This window comes from Pseudorca crassidens, chromosome 6, assembly GCF_039906515.1.
Source record: "Pseudorca crassidens isolate mPseCra1 chromosome 6, mPseCra1.hap1, whole genome shotgun sequence".
In the NCBI taxonomy this organism is placed as follows: Eukaryota; Metazoa; Chordata; class Mammalia; order Artiodactyla; family Delphinidae; genus Pseudorca; species Pseudorca crassidens.
The window spans coordinates 33,715,644-33,737,666 of NC_090301.1; the positions used below are offsets into that span (position 1 = coordinate 33,715,644).

At 39.6% G+C, this 22,023-nt stretch overlaps 1 protein-coding gene across 4 annotated transcripts in view; it reads right to left on the minus strand.

Annotated features, from left to right (window-relative positions):
* The window catches only part of CDK15 (cyclin dependent kinase 15), a 112,079-nt gene that overhangs the window by 38,196 nt on the left and 51,860 nt on the right, over nt 1–22,023 (minus strand). For all 4 annotated transcript variants that reach the window (XR_010944311.1, XR_010944310.1, XM_067740982.1 and 1 more), the window contains exons 11-13: nt 18,809–18,932; nt 17,088–17,208; nt 3,975–4,068 (exon numbers count right to left, since the gene is read on the minus strand). Coding sequence is in view for 2 of the 4 variants with exons in the window: in XM_067740982.1 (XP_067597083.1) it covers nt 3,975–4,068; nt 17,088–17,208; nt 18,809–18,932 (339 nt within the window). In the remaining 2 variants the exon portion in view is untranslated. The remainder of the gene's footprint in view (nt 1–3,974; nt 4,069–17,087; nt 17,209–18,808; nt 18,933–22,023) is intronic.

A 22,023-nucleotide genomic window follows, 5' to 3' on the forward strand; every position in this document is an offset into this window, starting at 1 on the left:
TTGTGCTAAAAGCTTTAAGCCTGAGATTTTAAAAGTTTAAACAAAAATTCAATATCCTTTATTTGGAAATTTGATGCTCAGTTTTTATTTGAAAGTTATTGAATTCATTTTCACTTGAGAAAATTACTCAATCTCCGCTTCACTGACCGGGAAACTGAAAACCAAAAACTGTTGATTTACTCCCTCCCTGAAAGCTCTTAAAAGGCAGCTAGTGAGTGCTGTGTTTGAAACCACAGTGGGCTGCAAGGGCTGTTTTCTGCCTTTGTTGGAATGGAAACTGAAGGCATTTTGATTAATGGCTTTAAAGTCTGCATCGTTTATTTTATTCTGATTTTAGAACCACATCTGGTATTATTTGCTAAAAATACTTATTGAAAGAATTAGATTTCTAAAAAATTGATTAAAAATCGATGACAGCCATTCAGATGTAAACACACACACACACACACACACACACACACACACACACAGAGGCATTTCAGAAAGATGGTAAAATAAAAATTCGGGACTTATTATTATGTCTTTATTCCTAAGTGTGAGATCTCAGAATAAATGTAAAGAAAAGTTGTGATTAGAGGTTGGAAGATGTAGACTAGACCATTGCTTTCAAAGAAGCAATTCCTACATCAAGTATCATAGAACCCGAAATAGACCACCTTTAGTAAAGCACAACTCAGGAGCCATTTGTAATGTTTGAATTTCCAAGTTGCTTGGGATGTAGTAGTGTAAGAGATAACACACTGCTGAATGTGGTTCTCTCTTTGTCCTCAGAGCACGGAACTACAGATGTGTGGTAACAAAACTGTGGCCTTGGGCTTCCCTGGTGGCGCAGTGGTTGAGAGTCCGCCTGCCGATGCAGGGGACACGGGTTCGTGCCCCGGTCCGGGAAGATCCCACATGCCGCGGAGCGGCTGGGCCCGTGAGCCATGGCCGCTGAGCCTGCGCGTCCGGAGCCTGTGCTCCGCAACGGGAGAGGCCACAGCAGTGAGAGGCCCGCGTACCGCAAAAAAAAAAAAAAAAAAGATAGCAGCTACACTATTCTCTTAACACTTTGTCCAAAGAGGTCACAAGTTCATGGAGTCAGAAAATCAAATATACTTTAAGATGCTAGAGACCTAGGGAGATAAATTATGAGACTTGCGTTACCACCTAACCTGAAGTTAGGGCTGGGTTCAGAACTCATGTCTACTAACACCAAGCCAGTGTTATTTCTAATGTGTTTACTTGTTTTATATTTGTAATGAGTTGTCATAAATGTCAAAATAAAGTCCTTCTGATTTATTGCAGTGTGATAAGAATAATGGTAGACGTGAACGTGGCTTCCTGGGCAGGACCTGTTGGACCCATTTGTTAAGACACATTTGTTTTGGCTGCATCACTCATGTTTTGGTCCTTTATGTCCAGATACAAGTCCAAAATTTTCACTTACTGAATTACCTAAAACATCTTCAGATGGCCAGCGTCAGCCACCAAGACCAGTCCCGGAAACTTGAACCAATAACTAGAGAGCCATCAGGTCCTGGGAAACGTCTAACTCATTCTTTCTGTCCCATGATTTCTAAGTGCTATGCTAAATGCAAAGAACTGTAAAATGATTGCTTTTAAGAAAACTATCATTTAAAAATAGGAAGTAATGTAAAAAAATTAGTTTGTATATAACTCTTCAAATATCCTAATAGCATACCTTAGCTATTATTATAATTTATATTTATAGATTTATGTTATATATTATAATTTAGCTAGTATTATAATTTTTATTAACTATCTATATATACATACATCTTTTTGCATCTATACATGATATATGTTTGTTTTACATATATTTACTTATATTCCACCCATCACCCCACCTAGACTGAACAACCGGTGAAAGCATAGATCATGCATTTTTCCTATTCTTCCCATTTTTCCAGGCCTTGTAACATCTTATAAGACAATGAGTGTCCAATAAATATTGTGTCCTCATTTAATGGCTAGGAAAAACTTTTCAAATGTGTAAAAGATCACTGCAGGGTCTGGTCTAGGCAGTGCTAGCTGAGCTTCCTCTAATGTGGACAAGAAGTAATATTAAGCGGGAGAACAGAACAATTAGGTGAAGTATTAGGAAATGCCTGTTAACGGTTTGGTCATTGAAACATCGCTATGAAAATAATTTCTATGAGAGAGAAAGCAAACATTTATCGATCACTTATGGCACATGGGGCTTGTTATGCATTTGATCTTATGAAATTCTCACAGAAAGGTTAGAAAGTCATTATCGCTAGCCCCATTTAACAAGTGAGGAAACTGGAGTTCAGAGGGACTACATAATTTGTACACGTTCGTCTCGCTAAAAAGTGGCTAGAATTCAAATGCTGGTCTTCGACTCTAAAGCCATTAATTACATTAGGCTGCCTCCAGTTTAGACGATGATATCATCCAATGATAGTTTTTGAAGGTAGCAGTTCTTGGTCTTGCAGGGTAGTTTTGAGAAAAAAAAACTTTTGGCTTGAAAAGTGTTTTTTTTTTAGTTTGTGAATGCATCCCAATTTTTCCTATGTTCCTCCATAATATCCCCAATGTTTCCAAAAGAAAGCTTAATGGCAGTGATTAATCTCTATAAAATGTCTTAATTTCACAAAGGACATTTTACTTTATTTTGACATTCACAAAGCACAATGTTTTCTGGGTCATGAACCTGTAGCACTAGACTGGTTTGCACAGAACATCTTCATAACGGTGAGCCATTGACCCTCCAGACACTAGCAACTAGCTCTTCCCTTTTCCTAAATGTTCCCTGAGGATTTTCCTCACCTGCATGTGTGTATTAAAGATAAACTCAGCTTTTTTTTTTAAAGAAGTTTGAGAAAAGACAAATTTCCTCACCTGCACACAAAAATCCTACTCTGCAATATTTCCCAAGATACCCGATTGGGAAGCTGTTAGCAAGTATGCTCTAGATGCTTGCTTGAAGCAAGCAAACTTGAAAGGGAGCAGAATCCAGGATACAAGCGATACCCTCCCCCCACCCCAGTTTAAAGCACTTGACACATGCTACAATATGGATGGATCTTGAAAACATTACACTAAGTGAAATAAGCCAAGCACAAAGGACAAATCCTGTTAAGATTATACTTATATGAAAACCTAGAATGGGCAAATTCATGGAGACAGAAGGTTGATGAGAGGTTACCAGGGGCTGGGGGCAGGGAAAATGGGGAGCTGGCTGAGTGGATACAGAGCTTCTGTTTGGCATGATGAAAAAGTTTGGGAAATGGACGGTGGTGATGGTTCCATGGCAATGTGAATGCATTTAATGCTATGAATTGCATCCTTAAAAATGGTTAGAATGGTAAATTTTATGCTATATATATTTAACCACAATTTAAAAATCATCAAAAAAAAGACAGCAATATATAAATGACTGTAGTACATGGCATATAAGCTACCAGGGACATAAAAATGAAGTACATAATGGTGCAAATGAGGGAGGGATAAATAATGAATAAAGAAATGGAACCACACACACAAAAGCACCCTGTTACCTTAGGAATCTGGCTTTGGAGGAGCATGATACACAGCATACTTCTCTCACACTAACACAGGAAGCCTTTGTTTTATCAGGGTTCTATGAAAATTCAGTGCCTTGTCTTCAGTTGACAAAGATCCAGGGCCAAATATATTGTAGACTTAGAGCTGGGGGTGGCAGGGCAGGGATGTGTTTAATTAGTAATGGCAGAAATTGCCCTGGGAGGTTGAGACAATAATCACCGGAAGCAAGTGGATTCATGGGCTGCCACGGGACAACGGGGGGGTCCTGACCACTCATTCCCAAGGTGCTTATGCCCCTGGCAAATACCACAGTTTCCACAACCCTTAAAATATGGCTTACTCTCTCAAAGCAGATGGACTGCTTCGTTTGTCTCTAAGGAAAATTTGGTTCAAAGTTTGTAATGCATATATTTTTTTCTTTCTAAGAGGAATTCTTCTCTTACCTCCCAGATCTTCTCCAGCTGTTCAAGGATGTTGGAAACCCCAGGAAACAAGGGTTGACCCTGGAACATTTCAATAAAGATGCAGCCTGCACCCCTAACAAAGAAATAAGAGTCAACCCAACCTATACATGCAAAACTGAACTACTAGCATTTCACCTCCCAAGAAATACTCTGAGGACAATTAGATAGGGACCACGTAGTATGAAAAGTCTTGGCAGAAAAAGTCTCTATGTTAAACAAAAATAAAAACAGCCTGCAGCTTTTTGTTAAAATGGAACGCAAGGGGCATTTAGGAACACAGTATAGAAAGCAAGCATTTGAGTTCATTCGAGCTCATTAACAATCTATTTTCTGAGAGGAGGGGAAAGTACTGAATCTCCAAACTGAATACCCTCTTTCACTGAAACTAAGATGCTATCATTGTAAGAAGCATCATTATTGTATGTACTTTTAAGAAACCAAAAGAAAAACAAACAAAAAACCTCACAAGTTAAACTGTGATGATCAGAATGTTTCCTACATATTCATTGAAAGGGCTGTTACAAATTTAATTAGACAGATTATCTCACCATATATCATACTTGTACATGCAAAAAAAATGGAATATTAAGTGGAAGAAATTGGTTTAGATACTCATCAAACTTTTTGACATTCAGCATTTGACTCAGACTCTTTGATGTCTGTGTTTATCCATGGTTTTGTCCTTTGACAGTATCGTCAGGAGTTTGATGATACAGCATTTCTTAGAATAAGCCATAAAACAACCAAGAGTCATTGGTGCTGGGGCTCCTAAGCTGACCTTGCAGTTACATGTTAGCCCACTTTTGACTCCAGCTTAAAGAATGTTGCTAAACATGTCTGATTCACGCCTTCTCCACAACCATTGTTCCTAGGGGTTAACAAGAAAAAAAAAAAAAGAGGTCTCCTGTCTTCCAAGTTACTGACACCCATTCTGCAAGTTTTGATGCTGCCATGTTTGATGTCCACACATGTACAACGGTAACTACAGTCATAACTGAAGCATGGCTGACGGCTACTGTAAGATGCTACTGATTTTAAGATGCATCCTGATTTAACAGAGAATGTGCAACTTAAAATAGATTAAATAGGGAGAAATATAAATTTTCTTTCCTACTTAGTCAAACTGGAGGATAATTCCTCAGGAAGAGTAAGAAGTAAGATTTATTTTGCTAATAATGCACATTTTTACTCTCACAAACCTTTATTTATTTATTTATTTTTGGCTGCGTTTGGTCTTTGTTGCTGCACGTTGGCTTTATCTAGTTGCAGCGAGCGGGGGCTACTCTTCGTTGTGGTGCACATGCTTCTCATTGAGGTGGCTTCTTTTGTCTCAGAGCACGGGCTCTAGGCATGGGGGCTTCAGTAGTTGTGGCACGTGGACTCAGTAGTTGTGGCTCGTGGGCTCTACAGCGCTGGCTCAGTAGTTGTGACGCACGAGCTTATCTGCTCCGCGGCATGTGGGATCTTCCCGGACCAGGTCTTGAACCCCTGTCCCCTGCATTGGCAGGCAGATTCTTAACCACTGTGCCACCAGGGAAGTCTCAACTCTTACAAATCTTTTGAGAATGGTTCAGGTGACTGATTACAGAGATTATCCCCATGGTCTAATACTTCCCGAGTTTTGATGCCAAATCCCTTTCACCATAACACATAATCTTGCAAACTCCCTTAATCGTCTAGACGTTTTGCTGTGGCATGATAAAGAAGAAAATTTCAGTAAAACATTTTTTTTGTTTTTTTTGGCTGTGTTGGGTCTTCATTGCTGCGTGGGCTTTCTCTAATTGCGGTGAGCAGGGGCTACTCTTCGTTGCGGTGCGCGGGCTTCTCATTGCAGTGGCTTCTCTTATTGCAGAGCACGGGCTCTAGGCGCGTGGGCTTCAGTAGTTGTGGCACATGGGCTCAGTAGTTGCGGCTCGCGGGCTCTAGAGCGCAGGCTCAGTGGTTGTGGCGCACGGGCTTAGTTGCTCCGCGGCATGTGGGATCTTCCCGGACCAGGGCTCAAACCTGTGTGCCCTGCATTGGGAGGCGGATTCTTAACCACTGAGTCACCAGGGAAGCCCTCAGTAAAATATTTTATTATAGATCATGATATTATTAAAGATTTATTATGAAGTTCATTTTAAAATGGTCTTTAATATTATTCATATGTATTTATTACATATGACAAATTTTTACTTTTTCCATCTGACAGTAGACACATGCTATTTAACTTACTTTGTGTAGGAGAAAGCAGATTTCTTGATAAACAAGTTTAAGAATAATTTTTATCTTGTGTCTGGTTTGGGGAGAGAATATATATTAAAAGAAAGACTGACATTTAACTGTATCTTATCACCTCAAAAGACACAAAAACTATTTTCATGACCTAATATTTGGTTTGCATGTAAAATAATCAATTAGCTAATTCTTAGAATTTTGTATACATATAAATAAGAGGTATCAGACTAAGTTTTGCAGGTAGTTTTTTGTTTTTTTCCCTCAAACAACAGGTTGTCTTTATCCCTAGTTGTTAAAAAACTAATTTAGATTAAATGGCCACGATATTTTCTTTTTACTGATCTTTCATGTACAAGAGACATCTTGATATGTGACATAAGAATTTTGGGAATTCCCTGGAGGTCCAGTGGTTAGGACTCAGCGCTTCCACTGCTGGGGCCCGGCTTCAATCCCTGGTGGGGGAACTAAGATCCCATAAGCCAGCACGGCCAAAAAAAGAAAAAAGAAAAGAATTTTGATCAGGCAAATATAGCTTAAGAATCTGGTGCACAGTATCTTGAGGTGAATTTTTAGAATTATTATCATTTTAAGACTGCTTACTAGCTTGTTTTTAAATATCCATGGTCTTTTTGCTTCTTGCCTTTAAAGCAACAGATATAAAAGGTAAAAATTAAACAATACATGGAGAATAATAAAAGTAATAGGAAACTGTCAAATGGTTAAAAAACATCCTGGTTGCTAGCAATGGTCAACAGTGAGATAAGCCAGCTGAAAAACTGAGCTGGTGAATACCGTCAAACGGTCTCCATCCACCTCCCCTCATGCCTTGTCTATGCATACTGGAAAGGTCTCAAATCATTTCATTTTGAAGCAAAACACACACACACACACACACACACACACACATTTATGTATCTGTGTGTATGAAACACATGTAATTGTTTATTAACTGACACAAAATAGAAATGGAAATGTAACAGCTTTTGAAGACTTAAACCAACCCTCCATCCAGTACCCTAACACCTTCCAGATACCCAGGGGCTCACAAATCACCAGAAGGCCTGCGGGCATTTTAAACAAGGTTCAAATCATAGTCATTGCTAGGTTTAAACCTGTAGTCCACTTTTTTCTCTCCCCTCAAAAGGCTTTCATGGCTTAGAAAAAGCTTGTTGCCTTTTTAATGTCCTTTCATACTGGTGGCTGTGGGGAGCCGAGAAGGAAGCCCCTTTTGTTACACAGTTTCTTAGTGCCCTTTACCTTCTGTACCACTAGGACAGTGTACACAACGGTGTAAACATATTGGAGAAAGCTGGACTTTAAGGCCATTGTTCAAGTACTGCAGTCTAACACAAGATATTTGCACTAAGAAATAAAATGCTAATATGTGGTTGAAATTCCCATTTGTATTTGCATTTGTATGTTTGGTGCCATATAGGCATTCTCTTGAGTCTTTCTTTTTAAGCTTCACTTAGGGGCAGGTTAAAACCTTTCTCACCTAACAATCTGGAGTCTAAGGTTTTATATATATATATATATATATATATATATATATATAGTGTGTGTGTGTGTGTGTGTGTGTGTGTGCACATGTGCAATGCACTTAGAACACTTACAAGACAAACAAAATTCCTAAATCAATTGTATTTCAGGACCTAGAATATCCGCACCATAAATATCAGTGCACTGGTAAGAAAACAAGGCTGTACACCTTAAGTCTGAGAAGGAAAGGTATTTTTCAGGTAAGCACTGTTCTTCAAAAACTATATGATTCATCTTCCTATTTTTTTCATTTATTCTTCAAAACTGTTTTTTTTCATCTGCTTTGTAAACAAGTAGTGTGGCTTTCATATTTTTTATTTGCTTCTTAAATAAGTTGTGTGGCTATCATCTATTTTGCCCACCCCAGACTAGCCTTAAAGCAAACATTTTAAATAATCTGAACATTCAGGTCTAGATAGGGAACCAGTTCCTATTTCCTTTTATTCCTCTGTTTTGTTCTTAAATCTTCATTCCTGTGGCTCTTCTTACCCTACATATCTTTAGGCTTCTCAGAGGATTTCTGCTCTGTGGAGATACCCTTGGGGCAGCTCATGTAGATGAAGCGGAACTTCACATGCAGGAGAAAAAAAGACCTGGTGATATCAAAGAGTGAACCCTTCCAGAAGGGAGAGATGCAATGGGTCATTTTATTGCTCCAACTGTGGTTCTCCAGTCAAGTTAGACGAGACAGCTTACATATTTTCTGCTTTTTCTGGCTCTCTTCCTAGTCTTTTCTCTATTCTGAGCATGAACAAATTCTTCCATAAGAAAGAAAAAGATTCCTCAAATTCCTTAGGCAATCTCTGGAGAAATAAACCATCTCAGGAGTTTTAGGTTTGGGGAGGTGCAAGGAGTACATAAGAACATTGTTGGGAGAAGTGAATCAGTATTTCATTTTTCACTATTGACATTAATTCAGAACAGCATGATATATGGCAGTGACACGATATTTCCATTTGCTTTCCCTGGGCCACTCTTTATATTTGGAAGTTTGCAGCAAGAAATCTGACCATAAAGAATCTCTCAGGCAGTGACAACTTTGCATAGTCCTAAATCCAGCAGCTGCCTGCAGTTAGTTTTGAATAGAGGACTTGTCTACCAAAATAAACCCTTCTTTAAAACCCAGTTTACATGGTTCTGAAGAACCTAGGGTCAGGACAGGAATAAAGACACAGATGTAGAGAATGGACTTGAGGACACGGGGAGGGGGAAGGGTAAACTGGGATGAAGTGAGAGAGTGGCATGGACATATATACCACCAAATGTAAAATAGATAGCTAGTGGGAAGCAGCCGCATAGCACAGGGAGATCAGCTCAGTGCTTTGTGACCACCTAGAGGGGTGGCATAGGGAGGGTGGGAGGGATGGAGACGCAAGAGGGAAGAGATATGTATATGTATGACTGATTCACTTTGTTATAAAGCAGAAACTAACACACCATTGTAAAGCAATTATACTCCAATAAAGATGTTAAAAAAAACCAAAACCCAGTTTACTACAACATGGATGAACCTAGAAAACATTATACAAAGTGAAATAAGCCAGACATGGAAGGATAAATATTGTATGATTCCACTTATGTGAGGTTCCAGCATGGTCAAATTCATAGAGACAGGAAGTAGAATAGTGGTTGCTAGGGACTGAGAGGAGGGAGTAACAGGGAGTGATTGTTTAATGGGTACAGGGATTCATTCTGGGATGATGAAAAGTTCTGGAGATGGATAGTGGTGATGGCTGTACTTGATGCCACTGAAATGTACATTTGAAAATAGTTGAAATGGTAATTTTTATGTTATATATATTTTAACACAATACAAAAAAGTAAAAACAAAACCAAAAACAGTGTAATCATCCTAAAACACTGAGTTTTTCTCTTCACCGAAGTTGCTAATGGAATCTTTTAAGGTCTGCAAAAGTAGCAGAAAGAGAAGAAAAGATGTTGGGAGATTAGAGGATGCTGGTTGTAAGTGTTGGGAATAGCCAATATGTCTTACTTGTATATTTTCCATAATCTAACTGTTTGCTCTGGGCTTCCCACGGACTCTCCTGTTCCCCAGGGTTTACTGTGAATGAGAGGCTCTTGCACTACGTATTATAATTAGTTTCATTAAGACAAAGGCTCTAATGCTCACCCACTGTCACCTGCCTCCTACAAAGGCATTCAGTTTGTACCCTACAGGGTTGCATGCCTAGCAAAATAGGATTTTTTTTCCCTTTTCTACTGTTGTAATCTCTTCCCTGCCCATTTCCCTCTTATCACTCTGAAAAGAAAAAAAAAATGGGGAAGAGGAATCCCAGGGTAAACACCCAATATCTAACAGTTACATAGAGAGTGAACAAATATAGTAAACAGTGGAAAATGCCTATTATTCTATTTCTACATTACTTTTTGAGTTTTACTGGACAAACAACAATAATGAAATCAATAAGAGTAATGACAATAACTTTAACTTACAACTGTATTTTTATTCTGTGTCATCATTATTCATCAATGGAATAACATATTTTTTTGTATATGTAGTAAAAAGTAAGGGATACATAGTTTAAAAGAGATTTAAAGAATTGGTACATGAGCTGAAGAAATTATCCAAATGCAGCACAGAAAGTCAAGGAGACTGAAAATATGAAAGAGAGGATAAGAACCATGGATGATAGAAAGACATAGTCTAATAATCTTTCATTGGAGCTCCAGAAAGAGAGAATGGAATAGAGGCAACACTCAAAAAGAAAATGGCTGATGAAAAACATGAATTCATAATTGGAAGAAGCACAATATGCAACAAGCAGGGTAAGTAAAAAAAAAAAAAATCCACGCTAGACACCTTATAGTGAAAACTGCATAGTAACAAAGGCGAAGAAAAAATTCTTTAAAACATCCAGAGAAAATGGGAGATCACCTGAAAAAAGGGAAAGACAAAAAGGCTAAAAGTAAACTTCTCTACGATTAGGCTAAGAGCAATCTTCACAAGAGCAGCAATGGAAGACAAAGCTGGGGAAATGGTATCGCCAAAGTTCTGAGAGAAAATAACTGTCAATCTACAATTAAAACCTTAGCATGACTACCTTTCAACAATGAGAGTTTACCTTAAGAAACAGAAGCAGAGTTTGCCACCAACAGGCCCACACTAAAGAAAGTTCTAAAAGATTTATATCCAAAGAAAGGAAAATTATTCCAAAAGTAAGATTTAAAGTGCATGAAGGAATGATGAACAGTTTTAAATTTATTTGCACTTAATGAAAATAGCTTCAAAGTATATAAAGCAAAAATGAATAGAATTGTTCATTGTTGACAAATCAACAATATATCAAACAACTTCAATACATTTTTCCCTGATAGCTTAAGCAGACAAAAATTATATAAAGACAATGTGAATAACACAATTAACAACCTTGAAGTTTTGAACATATGTAAAAACCTGTACCCAACAATTCAGGAATACACACCCTTCACGAACACATAGGAAATAATTGAAAACACTGATCATGTACTGGGCCAGTGCTTCTAACAAAGCCAGTGCTAGTTCACTATCTTTGGTGAAACACTAGGTTTTTCTCAATTTTTTGCTAACCTTTAATTTTGAAAAAATTTAAAGTTGCAAGAACAGTAGAAAGAACTCTATTTTTTTTTTTTTTGCGGTATGCGGGCCTCTCACTGTTGTGGCCGCTCCCATTGCGGAGCACAGGCTCCAGATGTGCAGGCTCAGCGGCCATGGCTCACGGGCCCAGCTGCTCCGCGCCACGTGGGATCTTCCCAGACCAGGGCACGAACCCGTGTCCCCTGCATCGGCAGGCGCACTCTCAACCACTGCGCCACCAGGGAAGCCTGAAAGAACTCTTTTATATCCTTCAAATAGATTCACCAATTGCCAATATTTTGCCTCTTTGGTTTTATCATATTATCTATCTATCTATCTATCATTTATTTTTTCTGAAGCAGTGGAGAGTAAGTTGCAGATACAATGACTCTTCACCCTTAAATACTTCCACATGTATTTTCTAAGTACAAAAGCATTCTCTTACATAACAACAGTGCAATTATCAAAATCAGGAAATTGAACATCAATCCCAATAGTACTATCTAATCTACAGTCCATATTTAAATCCCACTGATTGTCCCAGTAGTGTTCTTTAGCTCCATCTCCCCCAGCCTCCAATCTAGGACCATGCGTTGTGCTTTGTTGGCATATCTCTTTTTAGTCTGGAACATTTCCTCAGCTTTTCTTTGGTTTTTAAAACCTTGACTCTGTAGGGGAACGGAAAATGTCACCCCAAAATATGCCACCCTGCCATAAGAACTGTTATGAGCTGAAGGCAACTGAGAAAAAGCAAACACCGGATGAGCTCTTTGCCTCTCCCTAGCTGCCTGAAAGGAGGGCATAAAACCCCCTTATGAAGATTCCCCCATTCCCATCCCAGGAGGGGAGAATAACCTTATCAACACATGTAGAGATGGCACCAAGAAGAATCTATGTAAGCAAACCTTGCTAAGTAACCCTTATCTACCACCAGGGTGCTCCAGATACATATTCACCTTCCACAATTACCACCCCTAAAGAGTCCAGAAACCCCTTTCCGGGACTTCCCTGGTGGTCCAGTGGTTAAGAATCTGCCTTCCAATGCAGAGGACATGGGTTCGTGCCCTGATCAGGAAATTAAGATCCCACATGCCAGGGGCTAACTGAGCCCACACACTCTAGAGCCCACGTGCCACAACTAGAGAGCCCACACACTGCAACTACTGAGCCCATGCTATCTGGAGTCCGTGAGCTGCAACTAGAGAGAAGCCCGTGCACCGCAACGAAGAGCCCTCATGCCGCAATGAAGATCCTGTGTGCTGCAACTAAGACCTGACGCAGCCAAATAAATAAAATAATAATAATAAAAGAAACCCCTTTCCTTTGTCTTGTTACTTCTCTACAAGTGTATTGTCCTTTGTAAGAATGGTATAAAAGCCTCCAAGGCTAGCTGTTTCTTTGGGGATTGTCTCTTCTTTCCATGAAGTCACTTCCCCTGTGTCACATAAAACTTTTAACATAAAATAAAATGTGTGTGCTTTTCTCCTGTTAATCTGTCTTTTGTCAGTTTATTTCACAGACCCATCCATTGAACCTCAGAGGACAGAGGAAACTTCTTCCTTCCCTACAACGCTTTTAAAGCGTACAGTCTAGTTACATCGTAGAATGTTCCTTAGACTGAGTTGATCTGATGCTGCCTCATGATGTGACTCAGGTTATGCTCTTTTTCTGCAGGAGAACCACGTATATGATACTGTCTCTCCAGTGTGTCCTATTAGGGGGCACACGATGTCAGTCAGTGCCATTATCAACAATACTAACTCTAATCACTTGATTAAGGTGATGTCTGCCAAGCCTCTCTACTATAGTTACTATTTTTTTCTTTTGTAATTAATAAGTAGTTTGTAGAGAGGTACTTTGAAACTATGTAAATAAATATTTTATTCCTCATCAAATCTTCCCCTCTAGTTTAGCTATGATGCTTCTTGTTTGAACCAATTACTACTATATTGCAAAATAGTGATTTTCTAATTCTGTCATTTCTTTTCCAGTTATTATTTGGCATTCTACTGTATAAAGGAGCTTCCCCTCCTATCTAGCTGTTGATCCATCCATCCCTCCATCTATCTGTTTACCTTCAGTATGGACTTATGTATTCTTATGTTATTCAGTGGTATAATACATTACATTACTCTCACTATTAGGATGCTCAGAAGGTACCAGCTTTGGCCAGTGGGAGTCTCTTCAAGCTGCTTCCCACATTTTTTTACATATTCCCATCATTTTTTGGTCACTTTGTTAAAAAATGTTCTGGCTTAACAAGATGTTCCCAGCTCATCTTATACTTTCCCTGACCCAGCCTCAGTATTGGCTACTTCTCCAAAAAGGCCTAGTTCTTTTCAGTAGGGAATGGCATTAAGAAAGCAATATCTGAGTAGCAGACCAACACTTATGTAAAATACAATAATATATTTCTTTTTTAAAAAATGTACCTAGAAGAATCAAATGCGAATCCTCTCTGAGAGACCACACTTCATCCGAGTCCTCAAAAAAAAAAAAATCCCACAAATAAAATTCCAAGGATAATTAGCATATCATTGGCAAAAACAACAAAACACACATGGAAAAAAGATACCATATGGAAGAAACAAAAGAAACAATAAACAACAGAAACAGACTTACAAGGAAGGACCTTTGCTCTAGATATATAAGAGCTTAGAGAGGAAATTATAAAACTTTACTAAACGGCATTAAAAATGAGCTAAACAGATGGAGAATTATACCGTGTTTAAAAATTGGAAGAGGATATTACAAAGGTGTTAATTATCCTCAAAGTGTTCTATAATTTCAATGCAATTCCAATGAAAATCCCACTAGGGTTTTTCATGAAACTTTAAAGACTGAGTGTAAAATTTATATGGAGAATCAAACGGGAAAAACAGGCAAGATACTCCTGAGGAGGAAGATGAAGTAAGTGGTGAGACTTATCCTAGCAGATATCAAGTATTATTATAATGCTATCGAAATTAATACATTAGGATGTTGGTACAGGGACAGATAAACTGACCCCAGTAGAACAGAGAGCTCAAAACAGACCTATGCATTTATAGAAACCTGATATATGAGAGATTTGGCATGCAGATTGCTGAAGAAATTAGGGTGAGACCACTGGGTTAGCATAGAAAAAGTCAATTCCCAATGTATTAAGGATTTAAAGTGAAAGGAAAAATTTTACAACTTTTTTTTTTTTTATCGGTACGTGGGCCTCTCACTGTTGTGGCCTTTCCCGTTGCAGAGCACAGGCTCCGGTTGCGCAGGATCAGTGGCCATGGCTCACGGGCCTAGCTGCTCTGCGGCATGCGGGATCTTCCCGGACCGGGGCACGAACCCGTGTCCCCTACATCGGCAGGCGGACTCTCAACCACTGCACCACCAGGGAAGCCCTACAACTTTTAAAAGAATGTACTGGATATCATTTTGACCTCAAGGAGGGAAGGATTTTTTAAAACAAGAAATAAAAGGGCTAACCATAAAGGAAAAGACTGATAAAGTCTGCAGTATTAAAATTAAGAACTTTTGTTTAAAAAGACAACATGAACTGGGGAGGCTGCTTGTAGCATTCATAACTGAAAAAAGATTAGTATCCAGAGTATAAGAACTCCTATAAATCAATAAAGAAAGAAAGGGAGGAAGGGAGAGAAAAGGAGAGACACAGAGACATAGAGACCAAAAGAAAATAAACAAAAGACACACAGAGGTATTTCATAGGAGAAAAAACACAAATGGAAAATAATCCATGAAAAGACATCCAGCCTCATTAGTAATTAGGGAAATGCAAATTTGATCACAACATGCTACCATTCTACCCACTAACTTAGCAAAAATTAAGAAATCTGATTTTATGAAGTTAGTGCGGATGTGGGTAAGGGACTATGATACACTGCTGGTGCATAAATTGTTACAACCACTTGGAGAACAATTTGACACTATTTCATGAAGTTGAACATTCATATACCCTGTGACACAGCAAATCTACTCTTAAGTAAGTACTCTAGACATATCCTTAAATATAAGTACCAAGTATATTCAAAGTAGCAAGAAGAAATAAAACAAAAGGCAAACTAAATAACTGAAATGTTCATCAACAGAAAATAAAGTGTAGCCACATAGATCAACATGGATGAATCTCAGAAACACACTGAGTTAAAGAAAAAACAAGTCACAAAAGACTAAAAACAATGTAATATCATTTTTATAAAAACTCAAAAGCAAGTAAAATAAAATAATATTTTTAAAATATATAAAAATGTAGAAATATTATTTTTTAAAAGGGTAAGGGAATGACGACAAGGAAAAAAATTCAGGGTAGAAGCCCCTCTGGTGGAGGGGCAGGCTGATGGGAAAGGGACACGAGTGGATGTGACAGTACTGATGATGTTTCTGGTTGTTACATCGGGTAGTGGGCTCATGGAGTTCACTTTACTATGCTTTTAATCTACATCAGTTTTCTCAATCTTGACACAATTGACATTTTGGGCTGGTTACATCTTTGTCATAGGGGGCTGTCCTGTGCATTATAAGATATTTGGTAGCATCCTTGGCCTCTACCCACTAGATGCCAGGAGCACCCCACCACCACCCAGCTGTGACAATAAATGTCTCCAAACACTGCAAGGGTCCCTGGGAAGCAAAATTGATCCTGGTTAAGAATCACTGATGTACATATTTATATATTTTGAATGTTTTAAATGTTCTATAATAAAACAAAGTTTAAAAGTGACGAGAAGAAGTTTCACTGTCTGTGAAGCACAACTAGGAAGTGATCATTAAGAGCTGAGAAAGCCAGAGCCTGCTGAAGGCCTTTGAAGTGACAGTGCAGAGCAGTGAGAGCTGACAGTTTCCGGGGGGTTTGACTAGCAGGTGATATTTCAAGAAGTGCGACTGGGTATCAGGAAATCAATGGCTCCAGATACACTGGAGGAAATTCTCTTCAACTTTTCTCAATTCTTTGGGAAATTCAAAAGCTTAGTTTAGCCTTTTAGTGTTGCTTTTTTTTTTAAACAGGGCCTTCTATTTATATAAGACCATCTAAGGAGTTGAAGGAAGCCCATACATTTTGTTACCTTTGAGGAGGTGGCTGTGACTACAAATTTACCACACAGATGACTGGGATATTTCCAGGGATCAGAGCCAGATTACATAACACCACTGCTCCAGGATGATGAGTGGCTGAGAGCCCATTCTCACCACTGCACCCAGTTGATCCAAGAGCCTCTCCAACAGTGTGGCTCTACTTGATAGCCGCTATTGGGTTCTTGCATTTGCACTACAGTCCCCCTTAACCCCTCATGGGGAGAGTTTATTACCCTTATTTTAAAAACAAAGAAGCATAGACACAAAGGATACATGGCTTTTTTGAAGATAACGTAATGCAGAGTAACTGATTAGAAATATTGGCATGAAAATCAGGTCTACCGAGTCTTGGTATTTATGGTTTTTTCACCAGGCTCTGAACGGTGTTTGGGCATGTGCAGACAGGTGTGTGTGTGTGTGTGTGTGTGTGTGTGTGTGTGTGTGTGTGTGTGTGGTTTGGGAGTATATGTATGTTTCCCTGAGGACAAGGGAGAAGACAAAGGATTGAAGAGAAGAGCTAGAAGGAGGGGCATTGTAAAAATCAAATGAGATATATATTTGAAAGTACTTTATATTTCTGTATACAAATGTGATTGTCATTATTAGAATGATTATCTAAAATGTAATACAGGTAATAAAACAACCTTCACGGGTAGGATGACTCACATTTTCTTGGCACTAGCTCTTACCATATGTCCAGTTCAGAGGAATATTCAGTGGCTCCCAGCAAGGCATCAGGAGGGCGGTACCAGAGAGTCACAACTTCTGAAGAGTATGTCTGGCTGGGAATGGACTTGGCCCGAGCAAGACCTGACCGAAGGGGGAAAGCACAGAACTCACTGTCCTGAGACCTTCTGGAGAGCCACAGTGATACAGTCTGCCAAGGAGAGTATAATTGGCAGGGTAAACAACATTTAAAAAATAATACACAAACTTTGGTGCTTTTAATAGAGCTACTCAACTATCTTGATTCTTACGTACCTCTTCATCAAATGAATTTCTCAAAATTTGGCCTACTTTGCAGCTAGATGTGGGCTTCCTGGCAGCTAAGTGTAGCAAGGCAACTAAATTTTTGCCTATTTGATATGAATAGAAGTGATGTGTGAACTTCATGGAGGGGTTAAGTGTTGGTCTCTTTTCTCCTTCCTCCAGGCTGTAGTGGCTGCCATCTTGAAATAGGCCGTGGGGCAATACCTAGGGGTGGTGGGGCCTCATGACAGAAGGAGAGTGGACCAATACACCATGGGGCCACTACAGAGCTCTGACTGCTTAGGTCAGACTGTTACATGAGAGAACGTGAAGCTTTGAGCATGTATACACCTCTGTAATTTGGGCTTTCTGTAACAGCAATGGAAAATCGATTCACTACTACTAGGGCCACCCTCCATTTCTGCAGTCCAGGAATTCCCAGTTTAGTAGATACAGGGTGAGGGCTGTTGATCCACATTACTTATTTGGCAGGACCTTAGCTGGATCATTCTCAAGTGCTCCTCTACAAAATGAGAGTACTTTCATCAGTTAGCTATTTATCTCACTGGATCACGTGATCTACAGCTAGAAAAAAACCTGAATAGATGAGTTCACTGTTGTGGGGAATTTGATAAATGAATGTCTGTTAAAGGCTTACTGCAGCTGTAGTAGCATCATTTGACATCTGCCAAACAGAGAAGAGTGGTTCCTCAGCTTATACAGAACCAGTTTTTCAACAAAAATTTATTGAGCAACTGCTGTGGTGCCAGGCACTAGGGATATAATGATAAGCAAAAACGGATCCAGGCTGCCCTCATAATGCTTATAGTCTAGTGGAGGAGACAGAATCATCACAGAAGTATATATGTGTGTATATATGTATAATTATAAACTGTGATACGTGCTAAAATGGAAAGACACAGTGATACTCAGGGGAAATCTGCATCACTTTGATGAGAATAAAAGCCTCAGGTACCCATACAGTCCCACTATATAGATACATAGGTGAGCAGGAACAGGTGTCCTGGAGCCTCCATTCCAGAAGGAGTCCATCCTACAATCTGGGCTTAACCTCTTTATCATGTCATCCTGGGATAACTTTGATCTAGTCTGATGGAATTTGTACATCCACCTAGATTTAGGTAAACCTACCAAGTACGTTCACTCTACAAAAGTCTTTACATCAAAAATGGCAGTGAGGTAGTAGGGGTAACCAAGTTTTAGGATCTGATTAGACTGAGGCTTGATGGAACCCTAAGAAGTTACCAATCTCGTCCTATTTCTTGCCTCAATCTTCCTATATGGTTGTTTGAAATCCTGACAAAGCATCATGTTCCCCGGTTCCCACTTTTCAAAAGCCAGCCCTAGTTGATGCTTTAAACATGTGCACACAAAAGCATCATTGTTCATAGCCCAGGAAGAGACTCGGGAGGCGACTTACCAAAATCAGCCACTTTGAGTTCTCCCAGGTGACTGATGAGTAAGTTCTGAGGTTTCAGGTCCCTGTGGAGAACGTGTTGGTGGTGGATGTACGCCAGGCCCCGCAAAAGTTGAAACATGAAAAGCTGGAAGGAATGAACACCTTATCTAAGCAGATTTGAGCCACTATGTGTTGATTTCTCCTCTAAATCAAAAACAGTCATCTGAAAGAATATAGTAAAAGGGTCTCTTGAGAGACGAAAAAAAATGGAAGATTTTGCATTCGAACAGGAAAAGAAGGACAAGGAAAGTCAAGTAAGTAGACCATGTCCTAAACAAAGGGAATCTGGCTTTTCCTGACATCTCATTTCTTTGACACTGAAGGAATTACCTTTCCTTAAAAATCTAAAGTGAAACTTTGAAGTTTCCGTTGGAACACTAGTTATTCATTTAGATGTGAAAGATTTAATTTTTTTCCCACTGATGAACTTGGCATATAAGATCAAAGTTGACCTGGAAATGATATTCTAACATTTACAACTGCTTAAGTTTTCCAGGCTCTCTGATATAAAACCCTTTTAAAAACAGAACACAGGGAGACCAGACTGGGAAATATATCCTTAGATGGAATTAGGAAATAAAGGAACCATTATCTTTTTAAACGAATTTTTAAAGTATTAAGTTCAAAGTGAAAACAAGGGAAATATACAGTAGAGATTCAGAGGGAAAAGATACCAAAATAAATTAGACCAAAAAAAAAAAAATCAAAAGAGAATAAGGAATAAATAGTATAGAGAAGAAAAAAGGGGGCGGGGGGTAACAAAAGGAAAAATACATTCTAGGCCTAAATTTTAAAATGTTGCTTGTGGTTACAAGGCAGAGGAACGAAAGACATTATTAGGTTCCCACCAAAACACAAGCTTAAGGAAAAAAAAAAAAGAATGCTAGTATTCCAAGTGTCTTTTGCTATTTTCCAGTGCCACTGGCAACTGAGAATTCAAACACCAACATTAGTGTTTACAAAGACCTATGCCAACTGAGAACATGTTCTGGCAGTTTTGAAAAGACAAGGCCAGCCCCCGCATTCCTGGGACACGGGCAAAATAGTAGATGCAGAGCCATGCAGATAAATCCACTTTTTCCATCACATCTTGGAAACTAGGAACTTCAGAGATGCTCGAACCTGCAATGACCTAACAATGACTTGGACACGTTGGAATCAAGTTGATGAGTGCCATGGTCTGACCAAAGCAGGATCCTGGGGAGTTTACCTCCCACTGCACAGCTGTGGCTGCATGGGCTCCATGCAGTTCCCATATCAGGGTCCCCAAGCCGTTTAAGAATGCTAACATTTTCTTGAGGTTCCTACTTCCAATGTTCACTGGTTCTATGAGTCTTTCTCATCCCAATTCTTTCTCTTCCTGGTGCTTCAAACACACACACTGTATTATTCATTTTACCGCTCATCACATCACTCAGCTGCCAAAGCACAAAAGTCCCATAACGACATTTCAACCCTCCGATCGGTTATAAACATAAATGTTCATGGAAAAGACAATAAAAAGGACCAACTTAAATTCCAGGTAAAAGATAAAATGCCATAGTAGGTGCTTAAACATATGTTTTTCAGTGTGATAGTAGTAAGGAAAGAGGGAGATGAAGACAGGTGAGAGACAGAAGACAGAGAGATGGTGACCAGCAAGGGACAGAGACAGAAGGAAGGGAGGGGAAAAGAACATGTACTGAATACCCAGGACCTTTTGTAATCCTCAAAACAACCCTGTGAGGAAGATACGCTTGTCCTCGATTTATATATAAGAAAAATAAGGCTCAGGGAAATATTAAAAACATGTCTAAAAAGAGTCAGGGCCAGGTCTCAAATTCAGATCTGCCTGACACCATGACACCATCCTGAGAAACCAGAGAAAAGTTAGAAAATTAAAACCTGACAGGGAAGGAGAGAATTGGCTAGCTGAGTCAGAGACAGAGCTTCATAGTGAGCCAGCCTGAAATCCCTTTCACGTCCCAAGCATAGACTGTCTCACTGATTAGTCACACACCTGCCGCTCACCTTCTTGCTCTTTAGCTCCTTTCCTCCCTGGCTCCGCATGTCTACAAGCATTTGTAAATGGCAAAACACTGCAGTCTTAAGGTATGAGATTTCATAGCCACACTTGTCAAAACTGCAGTGTGTGCTGAGTAACCTCACCACCCACTTACTCTTTAATCCCTTACAACCTGTATTCCTCCTTTCCCACTGCCAAAACTTCACCAGTAATACGACCCAATCTGATGGTGTTTTCTCAGTCACCATCCACATCGTGACTCTTTCCAGAGGGGTTTCCCATAGCCCAGGGGTTAGTCCTGTTTCCAACACAGTGAGGCTCTTGGGAACAAAATAATTCCATTGGGCTAGTACCTTCTGGGCTAGGAGTCCCACAAAAACACAATCAGATCAGTCAGCCAACTCTTCCAGGGAAGCCCGAGTCCTTCCACTCACGAGGGAATTCCTGGGATTTGTTCTATTAGAAATCTGACACAGGCTAATCTCACTATGATTCCCATCCTGTCTTCTGTGGTCACTAAAAATATAAGCCTCTCTGACTATTCCTTTTTCGTCTCTAAAGCTCATCTCCATACTGCTCTCTGCTTCCTCTCATTTAACCCAGCATCCATCGCCCCTCTCTCCCCCAAACCTTTTCACTGTTCACTTTTCACTCCTCAATCCTGGTTTTAAAACTTCCTAAAACCCACCCTCTGATGAACTTCCTTCTGTCTCCTTTGGCTTAAATTAGACCTTGAGTTCACTGATTCCCTACAGCATTCTCAAGTGGATGTTAGTTCTTCTACAACTTGCTCATACCTTTGATTACTGCGAGGTGGGGTACTGGGTGACTTCCCAATACCACTTCAAAACCATTGCTTCTCCACCCTCAAGTAAAAACCCTTGTTGTTTGGACTTTCATGCCATTGAGCCACATCTTCCTCTATCCCTCTTCTCACTGTCATCCACACGACCCCCCACCGTTCTCCATCATTCACTCTAGACTTGGGCACCCGGATCCCAGCTGTTGCTTCCCTAACATCAGTGCCCATGTGGACATGTCCAGTCACCCTCCACACTCCGACGATCTGCTTCTCCAACACACTTTAGCCCCTCACTCCCCATGGCCACACACTGGGCCTTGCCATCATATGGAATTGTTTTTCCTCTGAAATGTGAAATGCATCCCCCTA